The sequence below is a fragment of the Chlorocebus sabaeus genome, chromosome 25 (assembly GCF_047675955.1).
Source record: "Chlorocebus sabaeus isolate Y175 chromosome 25, mChlSab1.0.hap1, whole genome shotgun sequence".
Taxonomy (NCBI): domain Eukaryota; kingdom Metazoa; phylum Chordata; class Mammalia; order Primates; family Cercopithecidae; genus Chlorocebus; species Chlorocebus sabaeus.
In genome coordinates, this window is record NC_132928.1 from 24,369,257 (window position 1) to 24,390,537 (window position 21,281).

Genomic DNA, 21,281 nt, shown 5'->3' on the forward strand with positions numbered 1-21,281 from the left:
CTTTTTATTTATTTATTTTTTTGAAACGGAGTCTTGTTCTGTCACCCAGGTTGGAGTGCAGTGGCATGATCTCAGCTCACTGCCACCTCCACCTCCCAGGTTCAAGTGATTCTCCTGCCTCAGCCTCCTGAGTAGCTGGGATTACAGGTGCACACCACCACACCCGGCTAATTTTTGTATTTTTAGTAGAGACGGGATTTCACCATGTTGGCTAGGCTGGTCTTGAACTCCCTTGTGATCTGCCCGCCTTGGCCTCCCAAAGTGCTGAGATTACACGCACGAACCACCGAGCCCGGCTCCTTGCTCTTACGTTAGTAAATATGGAAATAAATTGTGAAATGCCCAAAGGGTATGATGGAGAAAGACTATTGCTAACTTGGATATGTCAGCAGTTGTCAAACTTTTTAGTATCGGGATCCCATTATACTTTTAAGAAGTAGAGGACCGCCAAAGAGTTTTTGTTTATGTAGGTGATATCTGCCTACCAGTGTTTACCAATTTAGAAGTTAAAACTAAGATAGTATTTTTAAAGCACATTATTTAGAAATAACCATAATAAATCCATTACATGTTTATGTAAGTAGTTACTTTGTTTTCAAAAACAAAGTATTTAGTGAGGAAAATGCCACTGTTGTGACATTTTTACAACTGTCTTGAATGTTTGCCTGAATAGAAGTTGGGGGACTTCTCATATCTGCTCCTGCCTTCACTCTGTTGCAACATCCCAGGTCATATAGTCTCAGGAAAGCTCATCTGTATACTTTTGAGTAAACAAGTCATCTTAGCAGAATCTTGAAAATCCATGTGGCCTCATGGAATGCCTGAAAGGGCATCATATCCCCGTTTCATTTTCGTTTTGTCAGCCACTGCTATACACTGTTCATGAGTTGTATGATTCTTGCTATGTGGTACATGTTCCATCAATTCTTTCTTTGCTTTGTTGCAGAGTCCTTTGGGCAGAACTATCCAGAGGTAAGAGTACAGTATTGCCGTGATTTTAGGAACATAGTAACTTGTGGATGTTTATGTTACAACAGAAAATACTTTTTGATCCTTGTGTTTTGACAAAGAAGCATTAAGTGTGATAATATATCTTTTGCTATGATAAGGAACTAGTGTATAATTTTGATCAGGGAGGAAATAGGCAGTGTGGGCTAGAAATCTTATCATGATGTTGTAATCTTACAGTTCATTTTCCTTTAAATAAAAGAAAAACTTTCATTGAAGGATTTTTCACAAACAACACCATCGTAGGTTTTTTTATGTGCTTTTCTTGTTTTGATCAATGTTTTTACGTAGTAAAGCAACATGTATGCTATACATGTGCTTTGCTTTTTTAAGTGTTAAACTGTTTTGTAACACTTGAATGTTTGAGGATAGACATTGTGGTTATTTTAAATAGCTTGGTATTGATGTGAAATAATTTGACTTCTCTAATGTTATGCTTTGTAGGCTATTCTAGAGTTTTTTTTTTAATTCTTAAAAAAAATTCTTTTAAATTCTTTTTGTTTTAAATTCTTGGAATAAATTCCCAGAATTACGATGACTGCATCAATAGATAAGACTTTTTAAATACTTCTGTTATATTTTGCCCATTTGCCCTCCAGAAAGTTTATACAAAGTTATAGTAGTGATGTAAGGGATTGATCACATCTGTTTCCAGAATCTGTGGTTAGCTTTAATAAACGTTTCTTCATTTTGGCTGTTTTAGTAGATATAAGAAGACACAGAGAGACTATTTTGGTATACAGTGTAATTTGTATTCAATAAAAGTATCACAAGTGATAAAGAACCTTTAGGAAATAATTTGGATACCTGGCTATTGTTGTCTCTATTCTTGTATTTGTTTCAATTTTTAGGAAGCTGATGGAACTTTGGATTGTATCAGCATGGCTTTGACTTGCACCTTTAACAGGTGGGGCACACTGCTTGCTGTTGGCTGTAATGATGGCCGAATTGTCATCTGGGATTTCTTGACAAGAGGCATTGCTAAAATAATTAGTGCACACATCCATCCAGTGTGTTCTTTATGGTAAGACATTTTTTAATTAATATTTAAATATGAGTTAGGAGAATGAATGATGACTACATATTTGCAAATCTCATTGTAGATATTTTAATACATAGATTTTAAAATATTCAGCCATTAGTAATACAGTTTATCATGGTTTATGTAGATCCTGAGTCCATGCTGTCGTTGAAGCACCTTTCTTGGGAGAAATTCATTGTATTTTGGATCTGTGTCAGGTGCTGAGAATATCTCAATACTGAAATGAGATATTTTCAGATTGTAATTGTAGTATAATTGTGTTAGAATAAAAAGTCTCGGTTAGGACAGAAGCTTGAAAGTCATAGAGTCCAATTTTGTCCAGGTTATTGAATTTCAGTAATTTTAGTGATCACAAGTGTGACTATTCCTTCAATGAAATATAGTTATTAAGGTTTTATAGCAAATGTAAAAACAATTGAAATCTGCTGTTACATGAATTCCCATTGATTTCACTCTTACTCTCTGAAACTATTTGCTTCAGAAAATTTTATTTTGGGGCAGCATTTTTTTTAAATGAACTTGGGGCCAAAAAAAAGGACCTAATCCGATCAAAGTTAAGTCTATCTCCTTTTGTCTAAATGATATTATAAAGCATTGGATTGGGAGGAGGCTTGAATCACAGTAAAGTTTGGCCAATAATGTACTGGTGACTTGGGCCAAAACTTTTCTCTTATATCTAATAATCCAGGAAGCACTGGCCCGGATCTCTTAGGTTCCTTCCACCGCCTTTCTGTTTCTTTTTTGTTGTATTCTTGCAATAAAGATACAGGCATGGTGGCTCATGCCTGTAATCTGAGCACTTTGGGAGGCTGAGGCAGGTAGGTGACTTGAGGTCTGGAGTTCGAGACTGGCCTGACCAACATGGTGAAACCCCATCTCTACTAAAAATAAAAAAATTAGCCAGGCATAGTGGCGGGTGCCTGTAATCCCAGCCACTTGGGAGACGGAGGCAGGAGAATTGCTTGAACCCCGGAGGCAGAGGTTGCAGTGAGCTGAGATCCACTGCACTCCAGACTGGGTGACAGAGTAAGACTCCATCTCAAAAAAAAAAAAAAAAGATTTAAATAGATACACATATTTTTAACAGTTTTAAGAGGTAGGGGTGTGTGTGTGTGTGTGTATATGTGTTTCACATAATATAAAATTTAGAGTGTACAATTCACAGGTTTTTATATATTCAGAGTTGTGCAACCATCATCATAATATAATTTTAGAACTGGCTAGATGCATTGGCTCATGCCTGTAATCCCAGAGCTTTGGGAGGCTGAGATGAGAGGATTCCTTGAGCCCAGGAGACCAACACAGTGAGACCTTATCTCTACAAAAAGTAAAAAAATTAGCTGCGTGTGTGGTGCACATCTGTAGTCCTGGCTACTTCGGAGGCTGAAGTGGGAGAATCACTTGAGCCCAAGAGTTCTAGGCTGTAATGAGCCATAATTGTGCCACTGCACTCCAGTGCCTGGGTGACAATAAACCTTGTCTCTTAAAAAAAAAAAAAAAGAACTCTTACCTATTAAAAATATATGTGTTTTTATTATATAGTAATATATACTTATTCTAGAAAATCATGGAAAATAAAACAGAAGTAACTAATATTTTCTGTAGACCTCCTAACCAGATACTACTGCTTTGTATGTATAGATTTTTGTTGTATGTATAGATTGTTGTTGTTGTTGTTTCTGAGACAGGGTCTTGCTCTGTGGCCCAGGCAGGAGTGCAGTGGCTTGTCACAGGCATGATCACAGTTCACTGCAACCTTGAAATCCCAGGCTCAAGTGATCTTCCTGAGTAACTAGGTCTATAGATGTGCGCCCCCATGCCTGGCTAATTAAAAAAATTTTTTTATAGAGACAAGGTCTTGCTATGTTGCTTAGGCTTGTCTTGAACTCCTGGCTTCAGTCGATCCTCCCACCTCAGCCTCCCAAAGTGCTGGGATTAGTTGTGAGCCACCATGTCTGCTCAGTTTCTAGATAATTTTTTTAAGCATAGTTTGTAATTGTGCTATGTTCTATATTTTACTTTTCCCTCCTAATACTGTCTAGACATTTTTCTGCTTGAGTAGCCTTTAACAACTTTTTAAATGACTGTGTATTGTTTGATAAACCATAATTTACTTAACCATTTTCTGTTTTTTTTCCCTCGATTACATAATGTTTAGTGAATGTCTTTGTGCCATAGTTTTTCTTATATATTCATTCATTCATTCAGTAGGTGTTGACCATGAGTTATGTACCAGGTGCTGTGTTAGGCTCTGGGGACACAAAAACAAATGAGAAATTCTTGATGATTAGTGGGAGGTGGATTTGCATACAGGTGCATGTACTAAAGCTTTGTATGTACTATACAATAGCTATATTTAAGATTTAGTGGAGATGAAAGCACAAAGAAGGAAGTTATCAGTTGTACTGGAGGGGACTAACGGTCAGAAAAGCCATCATAGATGAGATAATTTATAACTTTATTTTATTTTATTATTTTGAGATAAAGTCTTGCTCTGTCACCCAGGCTGGAGTGCAATGGTGCGATCTTGGCTCACTGCAACCTCCACCTCCTGGGTTCAGGCAATTCTGCCTCAGCCTCCCGAGTAGCTGGAATTAACAGGTGCACACCACCATGCCTGGCTAATTTTTTTATTTTTGGTAGAGACAGGGTTTCGCCATGCTGGCCAGACTGGTCTTGAACTACTGACCTCAGGTGATCTGCTCTCCTTGGCCTCCCAAAGTGCTGGGATTGCAGGTGTGAGCCGCCACGCCCAGCCAGATAATTTATAACTTTAAATTTCTATGTTAAGTAGATGTTTGCCAGATATATTCCAAGCAGAGGGCACTGCACAGGCAAAGGCATATCAGCTTGAAACAAGTATGGTACGATAGCGAACTACAGGTATCAGAATAGCTGGATTGTGGTGTGGGAAATATGTGACAAGAGCCAAGGTAAACCAAGGTCCTCATGGAGAACCTCGTCTGCCAGACTCATGAATTTGAACCATAGCTTGTATGTACTGTGAAGTCATTAAGAGATTTTGGCAGGAAAGTAACATGATGAGCTTTTATTTTAAAAAGAACTTCAGATCATCAAGTAGAAAAGAGATTGAAGGGGCAACAGTGAGTGGACGTAGGAGAACTGCTGTGATGTAGGCTGGAGACGATGAGTGTTGCAGTAAGAAAGGAGCCAAGTTAGACAGATGTAGAAATGGTAGAAATAAGAGGACTTAGTCATTAATTCGATTGTGGTGAATGAAATGGAAAAGTTAAGATGATTCTTAGGTTTCTGGCTTGGTTGAAGATACTCATTAATGGAAGATTGAGGGGGAAGTGGTGAGTTTGAGATTATTATGGTTGCATGTCTCCCGTTATTTTCATGTTAGTTTTTTGCAAATATTTGTGTTAAGAGTATCTTCCCTTAAGATGGTAAGTGCTGTGAGAATATGAACCTTGTGTACCATTTCACTGCTGTGTTCTCAGCTTCTAGCATTGTACCTGATACACAGTAGCCATTCAGATACTTGTTGGATGAATGGGAGATGTCCCAAAAAGCATATGAGATGCCCAATGGGCATTTGGTCTATGATTTCTCATTACAGTAGACTTCCAGAAGTGTGTTATTAGTCAGACAAAGGATATAAAGTGAGAGATTTTTCAACCGCTCCCTCCAACATTTTTAACATTTTAAAATCACAAAACCTATACTTGATAATTTAAAAGTTTTGTTGTTGTTGTTGTTGTTGTTTTGAGACAGAGTCTTGCTCTGTTGCCCATGCTGGAGTGCAGTGGTGCAATCTTGGCTCACTGCAACCTACGCCTCCCAGTTTCAAGTGATTCTCCTACCTCAGCCTCCTGAGTAGCTGGGATTACAGAAGCATGCCACCACACCCGGCTAAGTTTTGTATTTTTAGTAGAGATGGGATTTCACCATGTTGGCCAGGCTGGTCTCGACCTCCTGATCTCAGGTAATCTGCCCGCCTTGGCCTCCCAAAGTACTGAGATTACAGGCGTGAGCCACTGCACCTGGCCATTAAAAATATTAATATGCAAAGTACAAAATGAAAGCCCTTTGTCTACTTCTTGGGGTAACCACTGTTAAAGAGTGTGGAATATATCCTGTCTATAAGATATCTATATCTTTATATGTGGAAAAAATTAATACGTATATCCACATAATATGTTTTTAAACAAAAATAAATATATTTTGTTCTGTAGCTTGCTTTTCCACTTACCATATAGTGGATATTTCTCTGTGTCTCATTATTTTAAATAGTTGTGTCTATAGAGTATTGCATAGTATACATGCATAATAGATTTAACTGTTCCTTATTTGAGCATATTAGGGAACAAATTTTATCAAGAGAAGTTTTGAGTAGGCCTGACACTGACTTCAACTATTAGTAAAGTTGATATATGAAAGAGAGAAAAAAATGGCCCAGGATATAGAAGCAGAACTGGTAGGTACTGGCTGGGCGCAGTGGCTCATGCCTGTAATCCCAGCACTTTCGGAGGCCGAGGCTCACCAATCACTTGAGGTCAGGAGTTCGAGACCAGCCCCTACAACATGGTGAAACCCCGTCTCTACTAAAAATACAAAAATTAGCCGGGCATGGTGACGTGCGCCTGTAATCCCAGCTACTTGGGGGGCTGAAGCAGGAGAATCGCTTGAACCCGGCATGCGGAGGTTGAAGTGAGCTGAGATCTACCTGGGCTACAGAGTGAGACCCTGTCTAGAAAAAAAAAACCCAAAAAACAAAACAGAATTAGTAGGTAGTGAACAGAAGTTAGGTATAGGGAAACAAAAGTTAACTCCAAGTAGAGAGAAGCTCCCAAGCAGAGGTGGTGTAGATGGGATTAACTGCCCAGGAGAGAGCTATCCGAGAGCTGTTCTTGCCTAAGCTTGCCACCCCTGTTTTTAGGATGCTGCAGAAGAAATTCAAGCACTGGATGGGGGCCATAGGTAGACTTTAGCACATTAGAATCAGTAAAGACCCATCTGTCTTTGGGAAAGAGGCTGTGAGAAAATATGATAATTCCTAATTCTTGAGCTTATAGAATTTGGAATTGAAGAATAAATTTTTTTTTAGTTTTTACTTTTCTTTATAACTTAATTTTTAGTTAGATTTCCCTCCATTATGACAGAAATACAAGCTTGCTGTGAAAGAAAACAAAAATTATAGTGCAGTAGCAGTAGGTTTTTTTTTTTGTAACTCACCCACCCCTAGTACAGAAGAGTTTAGAGGGAAAACGGAATCATAGCTAACATTTTGTTCTATAGTCTATTTGTGCTAACAGGCCTACAAGAATAGCAACGAAACCTGTTCCTTTTTTCTCCTCACTCTCAGTCTTGTGCCATTCCCAGTAGACTTCTATTTTTGGGGGCTATTTCTTCTGCTGTTTAGCTTTGTATTTCTAATATAATGTGTATTGCTTTTTCGTTAATTTCAGAAATTGAGTTTCCTGTTACAGTGTATTTGAATTTTAACTTACCCTTTACCCTCCCATCATCCACCCTTTTACCCTCCCATCATCATCATCATCCATCCAGCTATTGGCTTTTTTTTGTGCACCTTTGCATTTTAACACCTTTAGGCCTCTTCAGAGTTGACGTTCTCTAGAAGGACTCACTAATTGCCTGACTATAGATATTCTAGAGCCAGTAGAAGAGAGACACCAGAGTCCTTTTGTGTGCAGGCTTTAACTTAATCCCTCTATATTTATAACCGTAGCTTACCCCTGCCTTCCTCTGTTCCTGAGTCCTGAGTCCTGAGTCCTGAATCTGGGAATATATTTATTTTGTCTCTGATATAAATATTTTTTTTGAGCACTTATTATGTACCAGGCATTGAGTACTTATTATGTGCCAGGCTAAGAGTTTTTTATGTATTAATTTAAATTATCTCAACAGCCTTCTGCAGGTAGATACCGTTTTTATTCATATGTTATAGATGAGGAAATTGAAGCCCATAAAACTTAAGTAACTTGCCTAAGATCACACAGCTAGGAGGTGGTAATGTCTAGGCTTGAGCAGAAGTCTGACTTTTGAGCCATGTTCTTAACCATGGAGATTATATTGCCTGCTGAGTTTCTCAATAGCATCTTCTCTTGATTTCAAAACCTGGATAAAGTGTAGGTTTTGGGTGACTTTTTTACTTGTTCCATTTTCTTTTTGTTTTTGTTTCCTGCCTTCCTATGGGCTACTTGGACAAGTTTTTAGAATTCCATTTTGCTTTATCTGTAGTGTTTTTGAGTGTATACCCTTGTGTAGCGTTAGTGGTTACTAGGTTTTACATCATACATTTATAACTTACCACAGTCTACTGGTGATAAGTTGTATTGGTGAACATTTTACCAGTTCAAGTGAAGCGTAGAAACCTTACCTTCCTGTTGTCCCCTTGTCCTTTCTTGTATATAATATAATTGTCTTAAATATTTGCTTTACGTACATTGAGACCCACATAAGACAGTGTTAAAATATGTGTTTCAAACATCAAAACTCAAGAAGAGAAAAAGTAATCTTTTTTTTTTTTTTGAGATGGATTCTTGCTCTGTCACCCAGGCTGGAGTACAGTGCCGTGATCTCGGCTCACTGCAACCTCTGCCTCCCAGGTTCAAGTGATTCTCTGACCTCAGCCTCCCGAGTTGCTGGGACTATAGGCATATACTACTATGCCCAGCTAATTTTTGTATTTTTAGTAGAGATGGGGTTTCACCATGTTGGCCAGGATGGTCTGGATCTCTTGACCTCATGATCCTCCTGCCTTGGCCTCCCAAAGGCTGGGATTACAGGCGTGAGCCACTGCACCCGCCCTTTTTGTTTGTTTGTTTGTTTTTCCGGAGACAGAGTTTCATTCTTGTTACCCAGGCTGGAGTGTAATGGCGCGATCTCGGCTCGCTGCAACCTCTGCCTCCTGGTTTCAAGCAATTCTACTGCCTCAGGCTCCCAAGTAGCTGGGATTACAGGCGTGTGCTACCATGCCTGGCTAATTTTTGTATTTTTAGTAGAGATGAGTTTTCACCATGTTGGCCAGGTTGGTCTCGAACTCCTGACCTCAGGTGATCTGCCTGCCTTGGCCTCCCAAAGTGCTGGGATTATAGGTGTGAGCCACCATACCTGGCTGAGAAAAAGTAATTTTATCTACCCATATATTTATAGTCTTCATTGTTCATTCTTCCTTCCTGATGTTCTAAACCCTTCATTTAATCTTTTCTGAACATTATGTAGCCAACTTTAGAGTATGTCTGCTAGCAACAAATGTCTCAGTTTACCTGTTTATTCCTGGGATGACAGTTCTTTTCTTTAGTGCTTGAAAAATGTGCCACTTCCTTCTGGCCTCCGTGGTTTCTGATGAGAAATCCCTTTTCATTCACGTTGTTGTTCCTCTATAGATAAGGCATCATTTTTCTCTTGCAGCTTTTAAGAGTTTTTCGTTGTCTTTAGTTTACAGAAGTTTGTCTGTATTTCTTGGAGTGGATTTCTTTAGGCTCATCCTAGTTGATGTTCTTGAATCTGTAGGTTTTATATCTCTTGCCAGATTTAGGAAAATTTCAGCCATTATATCTTCAAATACCTTAACATCCACGTCTGTATTCTCTCCTTCCAGGATTCTGATGACATGAATATTAGATCTTTTGTTATAGTTCTGAGGCTCTGTGTATGTGTATCTATATACATACACACACTCATATATATGTATACACATATATACACACACAGACACATCATATATATATATGTCTGTTTTCTCTCTATTGAGATTGGGTAGTTTTTATTCCATCTTCCAGTTTGCTGATTCTTTCCCTTTTTTTCCTCCATTGGCTGCTGAATTCATCTGTTGAGTTTATTTCTGTTACTATATTTTTCAGTTCTGAAATTCCCATTTGGTTCTTCTCTGTATCTTCTATTTCTTTGCTAAGATTTTCTGGGTTTTTTTCCCCATCTGTTTCAGGCATGTTCATAATAGTTTGTTGAAGCATTTTTATGATGGCTACATTATAATCCTTGTCAGATAATTCTAACATTTATGTCATCTCTGTATTAGTGTCTATTGATTGTCTTTTTTTACTCAAGTTGAGATTTTCTTTGTTCTTGAGTTGACAGGTGATTTTCATTTGAAACCTGGGCATTTTGGGTATTATGAGACTGTAGATCTTATTTATTTTTTATTTTTTCTTGAGACAGTCTCACTCTGTTGCCCACGCTGGAGCTCAGTGGTGCCATCTTGGCTCACTGTAACCTCCGCCTCCCAGGTTAAAGCAATTCTCTTGCCTCAGCTTCCCGCGTATCTGGGACTACAGGCGCATACCACCATGCCTGGCTAATTTTTTGTATTTTTAGTAGACAACGGGGTTTCACCATATGGCCAGGCTGGTCTCAAACTTTTGGCCTCAAGTGATTTGCCTGCCTCGGTCTCCCAAAGTGCTGGGATTACAGGTGTGAGCCATTGCGCCCGGCCTATAGATCTTATTTAAATCTTCTAGTTTAGCAGGCCGCCTCTGATACTGCACAGGGTAATGGAGTGTGCCATCTTGTTATTGCCAGAGGTGGGTGAAAGTCCGGGTTTCTTCTTACTTGGCCTCGTTACTGCTGGGGAGGGATTGAAAGTTTAGGCTCTCTACTAGATCTCTGCTGATAACATCCTGTCTGGGAAGGATAGGAGTTCCTTGTTCCATCTCTCTGTGTGTCCTCTGACACCATGGTGGTGCAACCTCATTACTGCTGGTGGTAATGCAAATCTGATTCCCTACTGAGCCTTCTTGGACACCACCCCAGTGAGGTGGGGAGGGTGCCTTGTTATAGCTGGATAAAGGTGAAGTCTAGGCTATCCGCTTGAACCTTGCTAAGAGGGGCATTTGCAGTTCTTTTCTGTGATGTTTGGCTGGAGTAGATTGGTTATTGTCTTGAAGTTTTCTGTCTTGCCAGGCTGTCCTTTTCTGGTCCCTTAGCTGGGGAAAGCAGACTCTTCTTGGGGATTTTTGTGTGTGTCCACTAGCATTACCAGGTTGTTGGCTTTTCCTTCACCCAGAACGGAGAACATGAGGCAGAAAGAAAATTCTGGGATTTCACTGTTGTGTCATCCTTAAGATTCTGCAGTCTCTGGCTTGTCTGTCCTTTGTCTACCTTTCAGAACCCTTTTTGTCTCTTTATATGTGATGTCCAGTGTGTTTATCTGTACTTAGCAGGAGGAATTAATTCTTTCTCAGTTTCTTTTAAAATTATTTTAAATAACAGATACTTACCATTTTTTTTGTTTTGTTTATACCATGATGGTGCAACTTCTGAGATAACTTCAGAAAGTTCAACTATATCAACCTTAAAGGCCAGCTGATTTTTAGACTCTTCTAAGATGTTTTTAATCTCTTATTTCACTGAGTCACTTTATAGTTTTATCTTGAAATATTATGAGCTTCCATTACTAGATAATAAAATGTCATGAAAACATTCTTATTTATTGCCTAGTTGGAAGAGCTTGTGGATTTGAGTATAAGTAGAACAAAACCAGAAACATTGTTGACCTGTGCAATTGCAGTAGTGTGTGTGACTTACACAGTTTATTCCTGAGAGTGGTATAGTATACCTAGAATATGTGCTAAATTACCCCTGTTTTTCCTCAGCTGGAGCCGAGACGGCCATAAGCTCGTGAGTGCCTCCACTGATAACATAGTGTCACAGTGGGATGTTCTTTCAGGCGACTGTGACCAGAGGTTTCGATTCCCTTCACCCATCTTAAAAGTCCAGTATCATCCGCGAGATCAGTATGTCTAAGCTATTTCTCTCCTGGGGTGGGGTCTAATTCTATATGGATTATATGGAATGGGCTCATGATAATTTTAGTTTATGGTTTTAGAAGGCAAATATGCATCTCTTCAAAACTTCTACATAAAATAATCTTTCTATCTAGGTTGGCTCTACTGAATACATTTCTTTCTTTCTTTTTCTTTTTCTTTTTTTTTTTTTTTGAGACAGGGTCCTGCTCTGTCACCCAGGCTAGAGTGCAGTGGCGCAATCTTGGCTCACTGCAACCTCTGCCTCCCGGGTTCAAGATTCTCCTGCCTCAGCCTCTCTAGTAGCTGGGGCTGCAGGCGCATGCCACCATGCCCAGCTAGTTTTTGTATTTTTAGTAGAGACGGAGTTTCCCCATGTTGGCCAGGTTGGGCTCGAACTCCTGACCTCGTGATCTGCACACGCCGGCCTCCCAAAGTGCTGGGATTACAGGCGTGAGCCAGTGCACCTGGCCCTGAATACTTTTTTTTTTTAATTTAAATTTTATTTATTTTTTTATTTTAATTTTTATTTTTTTGTGACGGAGTCTTGCTGCGATGCCCTGGCTGGAGTGCAATGGCGCAGTCCCAGCTTATTGCACCCTCCTCCTATTTTCAAGCGATTCTCCTGCCTCAGCCTCCCAAGTAGCTGGGATTACAGGCATAGGCACCACATCTGGGTAAGTTTTTGTATTTTTAGTAGAGATGCGGTTTCACCGTGTTGGCCAGGCTAGTCTCAAACTCCTGACCTCAAGTGATCTGCCCACCTCAGCCTCCCAAAGTGCTGGGATTACAGGTGCGAGCCACTGCGCCTGGTTTCTTTTTTTTTTTTTTTTTTTTGAGACGGAGTCTTGGTCTGTCGCCCGCGCTGGAGTGCAGTGGCCGGATCTCAGCTCACTGGAAACTCCGCCTCCCGGGTTTACGCCATTCTCCTGCCTCAGCCTCCCGAGTAGCTGGGACTACAGGCGCCCGCCACCTCGCCCGGCTATTTTTTTGTATTTTTTAGTAGAGACGGGGTTTCACTGTGTTAGCCAGGATGGTCTCGATCTCCTGACCTTGTGATCTGCCCGTCTCAGCCTCCCAAAGTGCTGGGATTACAGGCTTGAGCCACCACGCCTGACCTGGTTTCTTATTTTTTTTTAAATGATTATGTGTTATTTCATCAAGACTAATTTTACTCAGAATTTTCCCTGTTATTAGACTTGTGGATTTTATGCTTTTTCACTGTTTCAAATTTGCTTGGGCTGGGCAAGTTGATGAGGGTATGGACAGGGATCAGGGAAAAGAACAGGGAATCAGCTTGCTGATACCAAAGCAACAGCCAACGTACTGTTCGTATTTTTAAACAGGAACAAGGTTCTCGTGTGTCCCATGAAATCTGCTCCTGTCATGTTGACCCTTTCAGATTCCAAACATGTTGTTCTGCCGGTGGATGATGACTCCGATTTGAACGTTGTGGCATCTTTTGATAGGCGAGGGGAATATATTTATACAGGAAACGCAAAAGGCAAGGTAAGCCTAAAAGCTGGCAAATCAGGCATCTTGTACACTGGCTCATTTAATGTTTACTTGTTTTGTTTCCTTTGAAAATTTTTTTATTCTTGGACTAAGCACAGTTCCTTCCTGCAGCAAATGTAGTCTAATTTTCCTCCATTGCTTAACAATAATTTTTGATCTTTGGATTTAGAGTGATAGAGATTATTTGACCTAGAAAAGCATGGAAGGACCTTTACTGGATGCTAGTAATGAAGGGCCATTATGAAATTTTAAAACTTCAATGTCATGTTATCAACTGGAACACTGCTGATCAAAATGTCTTAATATCTGGTTTTATAAAAGATTGTATAATTCAGGCAAACTTAACTTACAGTACTGAGACTTATTCTTCTTTTTCCTTCTTGTTATCTTCTGACCTTGCCTTTTGAAATGTGTAGGCCCTTTTCTCTGGAATACATTGTAGAAGGTGTTTCTTCTGTGGAATAAGAAGTCAGGTCAGGTGACCTTTAAAGGTTCTTTTCATGCTTAGAGTAGTTCCACTGGGCATCTTGATTTATTTTTATTTTTATTTTTTGACTGGGGCACATGGGCTAGTATAATTTCATGGCTATTTTAGACAGGCACTTTTTGCTCTTTTTTTTTTTTTTTTTTTTCCCTGAGATGGAGGCTCACTCAGTTGCCCAGGCTGGAGTGCAGTGCGTGATCTCAGTTCACTGCAACCTCCACCTCCTGGGTTCAAGCGATTCTGCTGCCTCAGCCTCTTGAGTAGCTGGGATTACTCCTGACTTTAAGTGATCTGTCCACCTCAGCCTCCCAAAGTGCTGTGATTACAGGTGTGAGCCACTGCACCCGGCCTTAGAAAGGCATTTTTTTTTTTTTTTTTTTTTTGAGATAGAGCTTCGCTCTTGTTGCCCAGGCTGGAGTGCAATGGCATGATCTCGGCTCACCGCAACCTCTGCCTCCCGGCTTGAAGCGATTCTCTGCCTCAGACTCCCAAGTAGCTGGGATTACAGGCATTCACCACCATGCCTGGCTAATTTTGTATTTTTAGTAGAGTCGGGGTTTCTCCATGTTGATCAGGCTGGTCTTAAACTCCCAACCTCAGGTGATCCGCTTGCCTCGGCCTCCTAAAGTGCTGGGATTATAGGTGTAAGCCACCGCTCCCGACCTAGAAAGGCGATTTTTAAGAAATTGTGATAAAATACACACAGCGTAAATTTTACCATTTCAGCCATATTTAACTGTACAGTTCAGTGGTATTAGTGTACATCCGCTCTGTTGTGCAGTGATCACCATCCATCTTTAGAAATCTTTTCATCTTGTAAAACTGGAATTCTGTACCTATTGAATCATCATTTCCCATTCCCTGCTCTCTGCCAGCCCCTAAAAACACCCTTTGACCTTCTCTCTTTAAGAATTTGACTAGTCCAGGTACCTCATATAAGGGGAATCATATAGTATTTGCCCTTTTGTGACTGGCTTATTTCACTTAGTTTAATGTCCTCAGTTTCATCCATGTTGTAGCATGTGTCATAATTTTCCTCCTTTTCAAGTCTCAATAATACTCCATTTTATGTATACACCACTTTTGTGTATATGGCTTATCTGTCAGTGGATACTTGGGTGGCTTCTGTATTTTGGCTATTGTGAATAATGCTAAACGTAATATTTTAAGCATAAATTGGCCAGGCATGGTGGCTCATGCCTGTAATCCCAGCACTTAGGGAGGCCAAGGTAGGCAGATCACCTGAGGTTGGGAGTTTGAGACCAGCCTGACGAACATGGATAAACCCCGTCTCTACTAAAAATACAAAATTAGCCGGTCGTCGTGGCGCATGCCTGTAATCCCAGATAGGAGGCTGAGGCGGGAGAATCGCTTGAACCCAGGAGGCAGAGGTGGTGGTGTGCTCAGATCGCACCATTGCACTCTAGCCTGGGCAACAAGAGTGAAACTCCGTCTCAAAAAAAAAAAAAGAAAAAAAAAGAATAGATTAAGACCTTGTCTTATTTAAGGAGGCAGAACAGCAATGTCAGTTAATCAGGTTAAATATATGGAATAGAGACATTTACATTTTTACCCAGTCTTTATGCAGTATTAGAAACAAGCCAAATCTAATTACTGTTAGTTATCGGAACACTTACTTTTCTCCCCCCTCCTTTAAACTTTAGATTTTGGTCCTAAAAACAGATTCTCAGGATCTTGTTGCTTCCTTCAGAGTAACAACTGGAACAAGCAATACCACGGCCATTAAGTCAATTGAGTTTGCCCGGAAGGGGAGGTGAGTGAGATCTTACCTTTTTAGGGACAGTTTTAAGAGTGAGTAGAATGCAAAAATACATGGAAATTTGCAGTTTTCATGTATATTAAACTTCTTAAAAAAATGTACTTAAGGTTTTTAGAAACTTCTCTGGTTTTTGAGTTCATAAAATTTCCTGCAGTAGTTACATCTTTCTTATCTGGAGGTTATCAGGCAGTTACTTTACAGAAAAATAAGTAAATGGTCAGTGCTTAGAACCAAAATGCCTGGCGTATAGTAAGCACTGGGTATATGATAACTATTATTATCATCAGAACTGATGTCATCAAATTCACATTGTAACTGAATATAGCCTATTTACCCTTTTAATTTTGGATGTTATTCTGATAAGGTTGGTTACCTAGTTAGAAGTCGTAGAATATATCAACAGAAATAGGAAATAGGTTGTCAGTAAGAGGTAATAGTCCTCCTATTTTGTTTAGGAACACCCATACATGACTTAGAGCAGGGGTCCCCAACCCCCGGACCACGGACCAGTATTGGCCTGTTAGGAACCGTGCCGCACAGCTGGAGGTGAACATTACCACCTGAGCTCTGCCTCCTGTCAGATCAGTAGCAGCATTAGATTCTCACAGGAGCACGGACCCTATTTTGAACTGCACATGTGAGGGATCTAGGTTGTGTGCTCCTTATGAGAATCTAATGCCTGATGATCTGAGGTGGAACAGTTTCATCCTGAAACCATAACCCTCCTGCCAGCCTGGTCCATGGAAAAATTGTCTTCCACAAAACCAGTCACTGGTGCCAAAAACGTTGGAGACAGCTGACTTAGAGGATATTAATGTTCAAAATTCTGTTGAATTAAGAAAAGGTTACAGTCAGTGAAGTCTGTAAGAAAGTGATGAAATAACTAATATTTTATACAGATTTCTAAGATTTTCAATGTCATTACAGTAAAAATGACATTTTAAAATGACATATTTAGTTTATTACCTCATTTAGAAGATTATATGTGAAGCAGGCCAGAGGAATGAAGTATTTATATCCATTTCACTGTAAACTTGTGAATTTAGCAAGCTGGTTTCAGTAGAGAGGTCTTGGAACTTAGTTAATATTGACAGTTTGTATATTTTGGGTTTAGGGATACACAGGAAGTATAAAACATACTCCCACTTCAAATTATATTTTGGTTTGGGAGATGACAAGTAGATACATAAATATTCTAGTCTGTTACTTAGATTTTCCCTCAATTCTTCACCAGTTTATTAGTTGTCTTATAGTACTAAGGAAAAGATTTCTGACCTCTGGTGTTGATATTTTTATCCTTCCTGTAGTTGCTTTTTAATTAACACAGCAGATCGAATAATCAGAGTTTATGATGGCAGAGAAATCTTAACGTGTGGAAGAGATGGAGAGCCTGAACCTATGCAGAAATTGCAGGATTTGGTGAATAGGTATGTATCACGGCCTAGAAGAATATGTGATCATTCATGACCTGGGCTTGAGTTCCAGCTCTCCTTGGTACTTTCCTTGTCCTTTAGGACCCCATGGAAGAAATGTTGTTTCTCTGGGGATGGGGAATACATCGTGGCAGGTTCTGCGCGGCAGCACGCCCTGTACATCTGGGAGAAGAGCATTGGCAACCTGGTGAAGATTCTCCATGGGACGAGAGGAGAACTCCTCTTGGATGTAGCTGTGAGTACATTAGGACATTGCTCTTGTTAGTCACATAATCCAAAAAATCTGGAATCTGTTCTTAACAACCTATTTTTCTTTCCTTCACTAAAACTTAGTGGCATCCTGTTCGACCCATCATAGCATCCATCTCCAGTGGAGTGGTATCTATCTGGGCACAGAATCAAGTAGTAAGTATTCTATTTTACTTGCTTTGAAACTAGATACCCTTCTTTTTATCAAAGAACCTTATACATAGGAAGCTAAAAATTACCTTATTTATTTTCTTTTGCGTATGATTCTCGCAACCTAAATTACATAGGTTCAGTGCATCTAGTTGCACTTTATTTTGGTGGGAAGGTCTTGGTCCCAAGTTGGTTTTCTGGCTGTTTTCAGGGAGAAGCTCTAGTGAACTTTCTGTTGCATTTTTCTATTATTTATTTGAGATACATTTTTCTTTTGCTTTTCTTACTTTCAGGTCAGTTTCTGTTTTATATCTTAATTTTACTTTGAACACCTTTAAATTACATTTGTAATCAGTGTACTTACAAGAAAATTTAACATTTTATCTCAAAATTCCTAAAATGAGCAAAGAAGGCAGTGACTCAAAAGAGCTACAGTTAATAACTTAGAACGTTTAAGATAGAAAATACCTAAGCTAGTAAAACTTACAGATACCTGTTTTTTTTCTTATCTGCGAAATTTAATCTAAGAATTGTGAATTCCTTTCATGCTCAGATCTTTCATTTTATCATTAATGTGTAGATTACAGATGATTGCTTTCACGTATAGTTAAGTAGTATATTTTGTCGTATAGGAAAACTGGAGTGCATTTGCACCAGACTTCAAAGAATTGGATGAAAATGTAGAATATGAAGAAAGGGAATCAGAGTTTGATATTGAAGATGAAGATAAGAGTGAGCCTGAGCAGACAGGTAATATTTCTCAATTGCAGACAGGATTTCCTAAAGGGAAAATGATTGCTTTACTTAATATTCTTCATTTGTGTTGTAAATTTATTTCAGCACTTCATCTAAAATGTCCCCTTTCCACCCCACATTTTTTTTTTTTTGAGACAGAGTTTCGCTCTTGTCACCCAGGCTGGATGCAATGGTGTGATCTTGGCTGACTGCAACCTCCGCCTCCTGGGTTCAAGCGATTCTCCTGCCTCATCCTCCCGAGTAGCTGGGATTACAGGTGCTTGCCACCATGCCCGGCGAATTTTTTGTATTTTTAGTAGAGACGGAGTTTCACCATGTTGACCAGGCTGGTCTGGAACTCCTGACCTCAGGTGATCCACCCGCCTTGGCCTCCCAAAGTGCTGGCATTACAGACATGAGCCACTGTGCCTGGCCTATGAACCTGGCCTTCTTTTTCCTTTAAGCTTACACAATCTCCACGGTATTTGGAGAGCCCTAATTTATAAGGTGTTAACTAAGGGCTTATATGGGTATTCCCAGGGCTCAAGCAGCTCTCTTAACATATCATTGTGTATTTCCTGATTAATTGCAGATGACTGAGGACATACATGCAGCACCTAGCAAAGAACTCACCATGCTAAGAGTGCTCAGCTTTTCCCGTGTATTCTGTCACTCTATCGGGAGAACCCGCTCCCGGTGTTTAACGTGGGTTCTTTTCTATTTCCTAAGTGTCTCGGCTGGGTTGAGAAATAAACGGAAAGAGCACAAAAGAGAGAAATTTAAAGCTGGGTGTCCAGGGGAGACATCACGTGTCGGCAGGATCCGTGATGTCCCCCGAGCCATAAAACCAGCAAGTTTTTATTAGCAGTTTTCAAAAGGGGAGGGAGTGCACGAATGGAGTATGGGTCACAGAGATCACATACTTCACAAGGTAATCAAATATCACAAAGCAAACGGAGGCAGGGCGAGATCACAGGACCACCGGATGAGGTGAAATTGAGGTGAAATTAAAATTGCTAATGAAGTTTCCGGCAGGCATTGTCATTGATAACGTCTTATCAGGAAACAGGGTTTGAGAGCAGATAACCTGTCTGACCACAATTTGTTAGGTGGGAATTTTCCTCGTCCTCATAAACCTGGGAGCGCTATAGGAGACCGGGGCTTATTTCATCCCTTTGGCTTCGACCATAAAAGATGTGGACTGGACGCCTTAAAAGGGGCCGTCTATAGGCCTACCTTCAGGGTGCATTCTCTTTCTCAGGGATGTTCCTTGCTGAGAAAAAGAATTTAGCGATATTTCTCCTATTTGCTCATGAAACAGGAGAAATATAGCTCTGTTCCGTCCGGCTCACCGGTGGCCAGTTCAAAGTTACCTCTCTTGTTACCTGAACATTGCTGTTATCCTGTTCTTTTTTTAAGATGCCCAGATTTCATATTGATCAAACACACACGCTCTACAAACAATTTGTGCAGTTGATACAATCACAGGGTCCTGAGGCGACATTCATCCTCCTCAGCTTACAAAGAAGATGACGGGATTTAGAGATTAAAGTAAAGACAGGTATAGGAAATCACAAGGATATTCATTGGAGAAGTGATAAGTGTCCATGAAATCTTCACAATTTATGTTCAGAGATTACAGTAAAGACAGGTGTAAGAAATTATAAAAGTATTAATTTGGGGAACTAATAAATGTCCATGAAATCTTCACAATTTATGTTCTTCTGCCTCGGCTTCAGCCAGTCCCTCCGTTCAGGATCCCTGACTTCCAACAACATCACTCCTTTGTCAGTAAGAAACGGGTCAAGAGCCTGGGCTCTGAAGTCAGACTGCCTTGGGCAAAATACTACTTAAGCTGAATTTCCTCATCTGTAAAATAGGGATAATAATAGTACCTGCTTTTTAGGGTTGTGGGGAGTAAGTGAAATAATTTATGTAAAGCACTTAGTGTATGCCTAGGCCATAATAAGCACTAAGATGTTAATTTCCATTACGATTATGACTGATTTTATCTCTTCTGAATTTCTAGATAGGAGCTCCTTAAGAATAAAGATTTGACATTTTATCCCCATGGCGTCTAACACAGGGCTTTATAACATAGTAAGGTTTGTGCGGGTGAATGCTTAGGATGCTCAATTGGCACTGCCAGTGAGTAATTAATGCCACAGATTATTGACTCCTGAGACACTTGATGGTGCCAGGAATCAGGGGATTGAGAATGAGGTTGGTTCTCTAGTTTGAAAGTGCTGGTCCTCACTTTTGTGATATTAGATAACTTGCATGCCTAATGTGTTTTAGGAGGACCTCCAGGGAAGCAGAATGTTCTAGATTCTAGGGTTACCTTCTGTCAAACCTTCCCAGATTTCCACATAAATTGTTCCTCCTGCCCATATCCTGAGCACATTACACATACCATTACTGTATTAAATGGAAACTGTCTATCTGTCTCCCCAGTTAAGACTCTGAACCTTTTACTGAAGAGCTGTTCCCAACTGTTTCTGGGGCATTGCACTATTTTCAGTGCCTAGCATAGGGTGGAAATTCAGCACATATTTGTTAAATGATTAAGTGAAGTGAACTGTTTGGTTTTCCTCCTTTCTCTGGAATTTCAGCTTATGAAAACCTTGAAGCTGCAAATAAAAAGCAGTTTTTCACTTCTCAAACATCTCCCGTGTTTCTGTCCTGTCAGGGGCTGATGCTGCGGAAGATGAGGAAGTGGATGTCACCAGTGTGGACCCTATCGCTGCCTTCTGTAGCAGGTGAGCCGGCCCGGAAGGCTGGGCACCTTGGCTACTGCTGCTCCTGGTCTCTGGGGGAGCACTCCACAGTTCCCCGGGCTGTCCCTTCAGTCCCATCTGCTTATTAGCTAAAAGAGATCACTCATTTGGTGTACAAGAAATCCAATGTAGCCTTTCTTCTCTAGTCCTACTTTCCCTTCACTTCTCCCTGATAGAGAATTTTATTGGCTGGGCGCGGTTGCTCAAGCCTGTAATCCCTGCACTTTGGGAGGCCGAGACGGGCGGATCACGAGGTCAGGAGATCGAGACCATCCTGGCTAACACGGTGAAACCCCGTCTCTACTAAAAAATACAAAAAACTAGCCGGGCGCGGTGGTGGGCGCCTGTAGTCCCAGCTA

General features: G+C 40.2%; 1 protein-coding gene across 4 annotated transcripts in view; it reads left to right on the forward strand.

The window, feature by feature from the left end:
• The window catches only part of RBBP5 (RB binding protein 5, histone lysine methyltransferase complex subunit), a 35,470-nt gene that overhangs the window by 5,513 nt on the left and 8,676 nt on the right, over positions 1 to 21,281 (forward strand). For all 4 annotated transcript variants that reach the window (XM_007988761.3, XM_007988762.3, XM_007988763.3 and 1 more), the window contains exons 2-11: positions 947 to 972; positions 1,860 to 2,032; positions 11,650 to 11,790; positions 13,146 to 13,308; positions 15,463 to 15,572; positions 16,886 to 17,005; positions 17,093 to 17,246; positions 17,345 to 17,416; positions 18,043 to 18,160; positions 20,835 to 20,904. In XM_007988761.3, the coding sequence (XP_007986952.1) occupies positions 947 to 972; positions 1,860 to 2,032; positions 11,650 to 11,790; positions 13,146 to 13,308; positions 15,463 to 15,572; positions 16,886 to 17,005; positions 17,093 to 17,246; positions 17,345 to 17,416; positions 18,043 to 18,160; positions 20,835 to 20,904 (1,147 nt within the window). The remainder of the gene's footprint in view (positions 1 to 946; positions 973 to 1,859; positions 2,033 to 11,649; positions 11,791 to 13,145; positions 13,309 to 15,462; positions 15,573 to 16,885; positions 17,006 to 17,092; positions 17,247 to 17,344; positions 17,417 to 18,042; positions 18,161 to 20,834; positions 20,905 to 21,281) is intronic.